At 40.9% G+C, this 10,879-nt stretch overlaps 1 protein-coding gene across 1 annotated transcript; it reads left to right on the forward strand.

Annotated features, from left to right (window-relative positions):
• Window positions 1-4,376: 4,376 nt before the first annotated feature.
• kcnv1 (potassium voltage-gated channel modifier subfamily V member 1) lies at window positions 4,377-9,038 on the forward strand (the record flags this gene model as incomplete). The annotated part of the gene is made up of 3 exons (XM_083762156.1): window positions 4,377-4,693; window positions 5,163-5,815; window positions 8,521-9,038. The coding sequence occupies 3 exons, from the start codon at window positions 4,377-4,379 to the stop codon at window positions 9,036-9,038; spliced, it is 1,488 nt and encodes a 495-aa protein (XP_083618282.1).
• Window positions 9,039-10,879: the final 1,841 nt, after the last annotated feature.

The raw sequence follows: 10,879 nt of genomic DNA on the forward strand, positions 1-10,879 counted from the left end.
CTGAGTCATCGCAGAACAGTTGCAGCAACAACTGTTCTCTACAAGATGCATACTCCCAACTGTCCAGTGGACCTCAAAGCACTACTACCTCAAGCTCACACCTCAGTTCGAATCACCTGGAGAGTACTACCAAGCCACGCCCTGGAAACCCCCAAGTCAAACACCAAATGCCTTCATGCCTTGATAGGAGCTTTCTCCACTCTGCTATAAGGACATGGAACAGCCTTCCCCCTGTGGTTGTTGGAGACATTATATCTAGCAGTGTTCACGCCTTCAAGAAGAGGTTGAACAAACAACTCCTCAGTATGTGACTGTAATCCCACAAAACTCAAGGACTGTCATTCATCCAACATTCAGTTTACACATACTGTGAGATACTGTACGCCTGACTGAGTAGCTGCAGATCATTGATAGGCTCTTTGAATGTATTTTCCCATAGCCTGTATCTGCTTAATAAAAAAAAAGTAAAAGTTACATTATTACAGCATATTGTAGTGCAGATAGCCAGCTAGAGGCTCTGTAGTTTTCTAGGATGTAATTTCTTAAAAAAAACTAAACAATAATAAAACAGAATGTACACATTCAGTGCATGTTCAAACAATTTTCTGTTCTCGGTTAATTGTTTTCTGTTAACCTACTGGAGAAAATGCTCCACTTTTTTCTTATCTGTGTATCCCTTTTTCATGCATACATTTTAGAGCCAAGAAATTTTTATTTCCAGACACAATTTTGCAGGTCAAAATCATGTAATTTCTTTTGTTTGTTTATGTTGATTTGTTTTTAAATATCAATGTCTTAACCACTGTTCCCTGATTCTACATTGCAATTGCTGTTTTTAAATCTGTTTCTGATTTATTAAAGATATTTTTGGTTAACACATTGCATCATTATTTTATGCCATTGCTTAAAATGTAATGGGATTTAATGTAACTGGAAGGACTTTGTTTAGTTACATTGTCTTTAGGTGCATCACTCAATTAATTATCTGGTTGTTTTTTGCCAATTTTACAAGAAAATTGATTTACTTCTGCCAGAATACAAAAGTTGCTTGAATTTGCTCTGAAAATCTACAATAAAGTCACTTTCTGTACAAAGACTTAACTCCCAACAAATGGGCATACTTTTCCCCTATCTTAATGTGACAATTTGCAACTGCTGTTTTCATATTTATTTATTTGAGTGAGTTTACATGGTCCCCTTTCCCTTCCTTCTAAAGGCCACTGCATACTTCACTTTTAGTGCCGAATTTAAATCTGTTCAGCCCGGGCACCCGAACCTGGTTCGTTGCACTCATGTGGACTCATGTGGACTTGCACTCATGTGGTGTATCGAATCTTGTGGACCAGACCCATTGCAAGATGCTGTACTCTGACAGAATGGAATGGCTTAGGGTCGACGACAAAGTGGGCAAGGGTTTGGGGGGTGAGGCCAAGTAGGAGCCTGACCAGTTTGTTTTGGGATGTCTGGAGCCTTGTTTTAAGGGCCTTTGAGGTGCTGTACCAGGAGGTCCATGCATAGTCAAAGAAACCATGTAAGAGGGCTCCTGTTAAGGTCTTTGGTTGACTTTTTTTATTACGTTGCTGGCCATTTTATCACCGGAAAGATTAGCCTCCAGGATGGAACTTAGGTATAGGTAATTTCATCTTTACGTGTGATAATATTGTCACCCACTCTAACCAATAAATTTAATTAAATTAAATTTTCCCAGGTGTAAAGATAGTTTGTTATCAGCGAGCCAGGTGCATATTCTAATGAGTTCAGAGCTGAGGGCCTTTTCAACCTGCAGTTTGTTCCTGTCCGAGACTAGCAGTGCAGAGCCATCTGCGAACACGAATAAGTTGCAGTCACAAGCTGATATAATGTCGTTTACATATATTAGGAACCGTGCAGGTCCTAGTATGAGTGAGCTCACTGATGGGGGGGGGGGAGCAGTGTTCCATTCACCTTCACCATCTGTTCTCTCCCCTCCAGGTAGGATTGCATCCAGCTCACTGATGTGTTATCGAAACCAATTGCTTTTAGCTTGTTAACCAGTATGGAGTGGTTCACAGTGTCAAAGTGCCTTTTGGAGGTCCAGCATGACCATGCCGCAGTATTTGCCAGCATCCACCTCATGTTTGATGTGGTCGCTCAAATAGAGACGGCATGCATGTGTCAGTGGAGTGGGATGTTCTGAAGCCAGATTGAAACTTGTACATTGATTTATTTGTGGCAAGATGACTGTTTTGTGACAGCAAGACGTTAGTTTTAGTTTTTTGCGGGTACAGAAAATCATAAAGTTATCGCCAAGCCTGCATACAATAACACCTTTCTTGGAGATTCTGGATTTGTCCGAGGTCAGAATGAGATCAATGACAGTCACTGTTATTTCTTAGTTGGCTATCCATACATTTTGTTTTTCATGTGTTCTATAGACAAATAACAGTTTAAGTCCACACTAATTATCCATAATGTATAAATGATGGATAAGGGGTCAGGACAACTATAGGCCTTTTCGTGGAGGTGTCAGAATAAAAATTGGACTTAAACTGTTATTCGTCTATAGTACTCATTATCTAATGTCTGTAATAAAATTAATATATAAAACATATTTATTCTTTGAAGTTTATTGCACTCATCATAATCTGCATGGTAAACTGTAGGATACATCATACATGGACCAGAGAACGACAGCCACACTAAGGCAGTAGCCTACAGTGCACAACACACAGTGCCTAATCCTATATATACATACTTATACCACATAATACCAGCCGGCATATTCCTAGTAGTCCCATACGACCCGGCCTACATACATATGCCTATCTAAACAAATTTACCTTCATGTGTAACTGTATAGAGACTTACCACGTGGTGGCACTGTGGGACGTGCCGAAAGTAGAACTGAGTTTGTTGCCTAGTAGCGCGGCTAGCGCCATCTCGAGCTGATTGGCTCCCTCTCTCTCCAGCCGCCTCGCTCTTTTAAACCCACAGCGAGCACCTGAGTGACGGCAGTCCGCCGCGTCTGGTCGGGATGGTAGCCCCACTCTTTCCCTTTGAGGTATTGGACGAAAACTGTGCGCGCTGAAAAATCTGCAGGCACATAACTTGATGAGCGCATGTGTGACAGTGTCACTAAACATGTTTCATCATCTGAACGAATTTAAAATGGTCATCATATAGCCGAGCCGAGGTAAGCCTCTTTTTGACTTCTTTGTTTGAACAACGTATGATTTATCTGAAGCTCTGTCATTTAATTTAACTAATTTCAGTGACAGTCAGACGACTGAAACGAGACCATAATTTTGTACTTATGCTATATATTCCTCTGCAGTTTTCACAATTTTGGAGATCTTCAATTGTTCCATCATGGGATTTTGATTAAGGGTAGTTTAAATATTCTGTAATGTTCAATCACATCGCCTATTTTATTCATGCTATAGCTTTGATACCGCGGTACTTGTTTTTAATAAATCCGTCCATCAATTTCTTTCACGTAATGGTAGGCTATGCAAAGTGTTTTTATATACAGCCATGTTTGATTTGGTTTAATGGACTAAAGGAACTATAAAGAAGCTTTCAAAAAGAGTGTCATTTCAATTAACAGCACACAATGGCACATTATAATTTGTTTTGTAAAGTAAAATATTGTCCAAAACCAAAACTAGACTGAGCCATATCTGTCACAGGCTAGCTCCAGTTTCATATTAATATGCATACAATTACCACACAAACAGAACCACTTACTGAATGTGAATTTATGATCACAGGAATAGGATCATTAGACACATTAATTAGGTAAACCAGCTAAAATATTCAAATCTCCATGCAGAGATTATGAGAAGTAGGACACAGCCAGAGGCCCCCCAACCCCCCCTCTCTCTCTCTGCCATTTTGTGAATGTTTTTCTCATTCTCACCCTTTTTATTCATGATCCTCTTTGTGTCTTTGTCGCACTTTGTCAAGCGGATATTGTCCTTCATGTTCATCTACCTGTTCCTCTTGTTCCTTCTTGCCTCTTTCTCTGTCTTATTTTAAGAAGAGAAGAGGGTATGGAGACCCACAGGTGAGATTAAGTAATGGGAAAACATTTTGATAATGCAAAATATACACTATACACCCCAAAAGAAATGTCTGGTACTGATGGTACAAGTCAGATTGATTTGAATAATTAACTGCTTTTGTTTGAGTCTGTAATTTGAGATTTGCTGCAAGGGTATTGGTACTCGCAGTAACATTAGACTAATAAACTTTACTCAGGTTCAAGCTCACAATATTAGGCCTCTGTTTGACTTTTTTCAGGTTAAGCTCAAGCGAGGCTAAGACGTTCCAATTGTTTATTCATTCTAATGACACTTACCAGGTCCTACATATACTGCCTGCCTCCTCCCTACACCATGACAAGCTGTTCGTCCAGGTGGTCCAGCCCCGTGGCAGCAGCAGCTGACCACTCTGAGGACAGCGTTTCATTCCTGTCCCTGGACTCCAGCGTCTTCTACAGTGAGACATCTGATGGCAGAAGCCCACTGGATTTCTTCATCATCAATGTTGGAGGAAGTCGCTATGTCCTGTCCCACGAGCTTTTGGCATCCTACCCAGAGACCCGGCTTGGGAAGTTGGCCTGTTCCAGTCGCGACTTAGCCCTGGAGTTGTGTGATGATGCTGACTTCCTGGAGAATGAATTCTTCTTTGACCGCAGCTCACAAACCTTTCAGTACGTTTAACAGTGATTGCAGTTCATCATGTTTCATTTTCAGTCTGTGCATTTATACCTTCTTTGTCAGAGGAAGATTTATTGATCTTTTTCACCTCTATACACAGTAATACAGATTAACTTCTGGAAGCTGCCCAGCGTAATTAGTTATAGATGTTGAGGTTCTTTGGTTAAAGACATACTCAATGCCAAATGTACATCGACATTAGATGCTGAAGGAGATTAGATGAGGCCATAATTCATAGATGTTCACAGCTACTCCACAAAATGAACTAGATCTTTACAAGCCCTCTTTTAGATTATCATATATAGCCTACCTACAGTAGCCTACCAACATGAATGCGTTTTTCTTATGGTTAGCTCCAGTAGCTGTAGAACCCCTAACCCAGGCCATACCGGAAATGCCAAGCTTTCATCGCTAATGTTTTAATTTACATTTTTTACTTTTAATTATTTCTTTTAATTATAGATACATAATGAACTACTACCGGACGGGCCACCTGCATGTGAAGGAGGAGCTTTGTGTAATCTCCTTTGAGCAGGAGATTGAGTACTGGGGCATCAATGAGCTCTGCATCAACCCTTGCTGTCGTGATCGTTACTACCGCCATAAGGACCTGAAGCAGAGCCTGGACGTGCATGGTGATGCTGAGGTTGATGACATTGGCGATGAAGACTTCTCGGGCGCTGCCTGCCCGGCGCTCCGTCAGTATCTCTGGGACCTGCTGGAGAAACCAGAGTCATCTCGTGCCGCCCACACTTTCGGCACACTCTCCATGTTCTTTGTGGTCGTGTCCATCATCAACATGGTGCTCATCTCACTGGACTTGGGTGAAGACATGGCCAGTACTATCAGTGGCACGATCGCCTTGGAGTACATCTGTGTGGCGTGGTTCACGGGTGAACTCACGCTCAGGTTTCTTATTGTGCGTGACAAGTGCCGCTTCAGCCGCAGGGTGCCCAATGTGATCGACCTGCTGGCCATCCTCCCCTTCTATGTGACACTGGCAGTGGAGAACCTTCATGGCGGCAACACAGAGCTGGAGAACATGGGCCATGCGGTCCAGGTACTCCGCCTAATGAGATCCCTCCGCATGCTGAAGTTGGGACGCCACTCCACAGGTAACATCCCATTTCTGTTTGCAAAATGATTAATTAATTACAGATAATTACAAATGTTAAACAGGTGACTAGATAAACAAACAGAAGGAAGAAGTGGAGAGGAAACATAGCATGAACATTTGTCCATAGCATGGACAAATGTCCATGCTATGTTTCCTCTCCACGTTTCTGAAAAGTTAAACTAGCCGATCTACATCAACACATTGTGAACTTGTAGATTGGCTATTTTAACTATTCAAAAAAAGTTTTTCAAAATAGTAAAAAAAAAAGGCAAAGAAGTTTAGGGATAAGGTGTTTAGCATGGACAGAAATAGAGCCCATAGCTTCTTAAATTGACACAGGCAAAATCTTCCAAAGACAATTTTATAGAACCTGAAAGCCCTTTGAATACAAAATAGAAATAAACTGAACTAGACTAGTCTTAAACCTGCTTATTACTTATACTGTGAAGCAGCAAGGACAAAATGCTGGGGGGAAAAAAGCTGAAGACCTGAATTATTGTACTTTGTAGTGTAGAATAACAGGGGGGCTGCAAGCAAGGAAGAGGAAAATATGAGAGTAAGAGAGGAGAGCTGAGCGAAGCAGAGAAAGAGAGAGCAAGGGGGGGCACGGCGAGGGGCACGTAGACTCGTAGAGTGAGAAAATCAGAACAAGATGGGGAGACATAGGAAATACATTGATTCCTATTTTGACATCTCCCCCCAGGGATTGGAAGACGGGACACTGAAAAGAGAAATGCTCACCTCATTATATATCATGTGTATGTGCGTGCGTACGTGTGTGTGTGTGTGCGTTCGTGAGTGTAAGCAGGCACACGAGAGAAAGAGAGACAGAGGGTGTATGAGTGCTTTGATCTGAGTGATTTATTTTTATTTAATTAATTATTAATTTATATTATTTAGTGAGTGCACTGTAGACAGAGATGACAATTCATTCTGGGGTGTGAATCTTACATGGTGTGAATCTATCTTCTGTAGATGGACCAGTTGTGGGAGTATTTATAAATGTGCCGTTTCCTTTCTCTGCCATGCCGCTGCCATGTTATTTTCCCTCAACAAAACAGCCATAATCATCAGATTCACACATCTCCGCATTTAGCTTGCTGAGAACAGGTGAAAATTGATGAGATGATCACATGCTGTCTCCGTGTCATCATCCGTAACATTTATGGTTATAGGAACATTAACAACCCTTATTAGTCTGAAATTTGAAACTCTTTTCATGTTATTGCCACATGAATATTGAATATTAATTGAACATAATATATGTCAGTAATAGAAGAAATAATCTTTGCTCCAGTTGCGAAGATGGCAATGAATGTCCTGACTCCTATAGCCAATTTGCTGAATTTAACTTTAGTCAGATGTGTCTACATGAGTAATTAAATTGATATTGTAAAAATAAATTTTCACTTTTCAGACTGTAGTCCATTGCATCTATAGTGGTTGAAAGAGGGCCATGTTCAGGCTATTCAGTTGTTATTAGTGTTCTTGGGTCATCTTATTCTTAGAGAAAAGTGCCTGTTTGGCCTATATCTGAAAGACCTACGCCCATGTCTGAATACACCGATACCCCCAACCCCCACACCCAGTACACCAATACCCATGAATCAGGCCTTTCATAAAGACATCAACATGTTCTTCTACTGAACTTAAGTTATGTCATAACGTGGATGGTTGAATATAATCAATCGTAATGGTAATTGGTAATTGGTTCTTTCTGTACATGACATTTAATTTCCATGTGGGATTTTTCTTTCTGTTTCCCAAAATGAAAATGATGCTGAAAAGAAAGCGATTGATGATATTCAACCATCCACGTTATGACATAACTTAAGTTCATAACAGTAGAAGAACATGTTGATAAATCAATACCATCTGGGGAGATCACTTTGAAGGGTAATGATCATTTATATAGCCTGCATTGTTTTAAGATAAATGCTAAATCTTCAATTTTGATAATCCTTGGATATTCAGTTATTTGAATTTTAAATAACTTATCACTCTTGTTTTTTCATTGCAAAATATTAAAGGACCACTTTTCAACCTATCTTCATATAATTGGTCCTCTCTAATAATCATGGTAAAATGGCACAATTTATTTCTACTCAGTCTGTGTCTCATAGGAGGGCTGTGGGCAGTTCAGAAAACCCTCCACCACAACACTTTTTAGATTTGTATTATCATGAGAACGATGGCTTCCATTTTTGCATTGCAACTTTTCAGGAATAGAATTATTGGATTCCCCATTGATGATGTCACTGGTGGATGGGTTTCTGAACTGCCCACAGCCCTCCTATGAGACACAGACTGAGTAGAAATAAATTGTGACATTTTATCATGATTATTAGAGAGGACCTATTATATGAAGATAGGTTGAAAAGTGGTCCTTTAATATTTTGCAATGAAAAAACAAGAGTTAAAAGTTATTTAAAATTCAAATTATCCAAGGATTATCAAAATTGAAGATTTAGCATTTATCTTAAAACAATGCAGGCTGGACCTATTATATGAAGATAGGTTGAAAAGTGGTGAAGTGGTCCTTTAAGCAGCTGTAACATAAGGCAAAAAAGGAAAAGGCTATAAGGCAAAAAAGGAAAAGGCTAGAGGCTTGTAAAACATCTCAAAAGAAACATACAAATCAAGGGCTTCCTGACTTTCCACATCTTTTGTATCATCTTCGTCCTGCATTTATTTCATCTCCAGGCCTCAAGTCCCTTGCGATGACCATCACCCAGTGCTACGAAGAGGTGGGTCTTCTTCTGCTCTTCCTTGGTGTGGGTATCTCCATCTTCGCCACCACTGTCTTTGCACTGGAACATGACCTGCCAGGTACCACCTTCAGTAGTGTGCCGGTGGCCTGGTGGTGGGCGACCACCTCCATGACCACGGTGGGATATGGTGACATCCGGCCTGACACTGTCCCAGGGAAGGTGCTTGCATTCCTCTGCATCCTGTCTGGTATCCTGATTCTGGCACTGCCCATCGCCATCATCAATGACCGCTTCTCTGCATGCTACTTTACCCTGAAGATAAAGGAGGCTGCGCTGCGTCAGAACGAGGTGCTGAAAAGGCTGGCGCGTGGCTCGGTGGGGGAGGTCGAGGAGGGAGGAGGTGTGAACCTGAGGGACACGTATGCTCGCACTGTCCTGGAGATGCTGAGGCTACAAGGCAGGAGGAGAGTCAGCACCAGGAGCAGTGGAGCAGATGAACTCTGGTGGTAGAGCAGTACAAAGTTAGCAGTCCATTCTGGTGGTTTTAACTGAACTGTCAAACATAAATGGGATGTTAGAGATCAAGGGGAGATGCTTGCAGCCGAAAAGTCACCCCCCCCCCTCCCTTTTTTCCATACGTACATGTTTTCTCCTTTTTTTAGTTTCTTTAACTGTACATGATCTCCTTTTTTCATAGAAGTGTGTATTTGTATGTCTTTAAATGTAATGATGAAGTGAAAATGGAGGACCCTGAAGTAAACAATTCAGTGCTTTTCTGGTTTCATTTGTATTGACTGTATTTGATTTGACACTGAAAACTCACTAATTCATTTTTCCCATAGAAAATATTTATATATTATTCCAAGCCTATATAAACCAAGCAAACAAGTGTGTAAACACAAACATTGAAGACAAAAGTGAGGACTCAAATTGTGATTGGCCAGAAAGATGTACCGTATGTACTTATTTTTGGGGTCCTTTTGAGCACCACTGATGGCAACAGAGTTTTTTGGGCCTCAGATCTTTTTGCACAGTTTGTCCGTCTGTGCCTCATAGAGCTATGCATAGATTGATTGGTCATGCCTGATGCCTGACACTATCATGTGCGTGTGTTGTTATTTGCTGTTTCTAGAATGCGGCAGATTAGTTTTTCCTCATCCCGGAAATTTGCATCTTTGTTTATTGCAACGTTTTTGGAAGGAAGTGCAGGCGTCAGCAGTCCTAGCCAGTAGGCTACAATACAACAATTGTATCCTGAGGAGTTCAACAGCGTCGGCCCTTGATTATGGACGTGATTGAAGACTGTGACATCACGACAATCTCTAAATAAGTATTCATAATTAATTCATTTAAAAAAGAATAATAATAACATTTCATTCTCCATTCCTCTCATCTCCCTTACTCCAGTCCTGAGGGTCAACATGTAACAGAGTAATGACATGCTCTATACTGGAGTTAACAGGGTGTCTCCAGAAGTGACAGGAAAGAGAAAGGATGATTGATGATTCTTCTTATTGGAGAGAGGGCGAGAGACCACTGCTATGAATTGAGGAGAAAGTAACTCAAAGTAACTACTGTTTCTTCTCAAATGCTCTCTCAGGCTCAGACATAAACAGTCTGTTCAAGTTCAACACTGGGGCGACTGGGGCTCAGGATGTAGAGCAGGTCATCCAATGACCCATGGGTCGGCGGTTCGAATCCTGGCTCCTCCTGTCTACATGTCGAAGTGTCCTTGGGCAAGTCACTGAACTCCAAATTGCTCCCGATGTGCTGGTTGGTACCTTGCATGGCTTTCGCCGCAATCGGTGTATGAATGTGTGTGAATGGGTGAATGTAATGCACTATGTAAAAGCACCCTGGATAAATGGCGCTATATAAATGCACCATTTGTCGTGCAAGTGCAAGTTGTCGTTTGCATGGTCAGGTTCACAATTTCAACAAGTTTGTGTACAACGTGTAGGCTCAGGGACAAACTTGACAAGCAAAAGTAGAGAAATGTAAGAAGCCACCTCCTCAGACACTTGACTTTGTGGATTTGACAGCTGAGCTAACATACAAAATAATGAAATATCTAATTTCTGCTTTATATAAAATTATATCAATAACAAGAATCTAATCTCTCGTATACCTGTATATGGGATATAGCAAAGAAAATAAGTATATGTGTTACTAAAAGGTGCAAAGCTATGTGTATTATGATCAGGGGAAGGTCATGGTTAGTACCTTACATCCCCTTTTACCCAGACTTTTTGGGTCCTAAAGATCTGTCCACAGGGGGCTTATAATTGTGTTAAAATACTTGGGGGTTTTGCTTATCACAGACCAATGAGACCATTAAGTAGGCTATACAT

The sequence above is a fragment of the Protomyctophum parallelum genome (genome assembly GCF_964188405.1).
Source record: "Protomyctophum parallelum genome assembly, chromosome: 3".
NCBI lineage: Eukaryota > Metazoa > Chordata > Actinopteri > Myctophiformes > Myctophidae > Protomyctophum > Protomyctophum parallelum.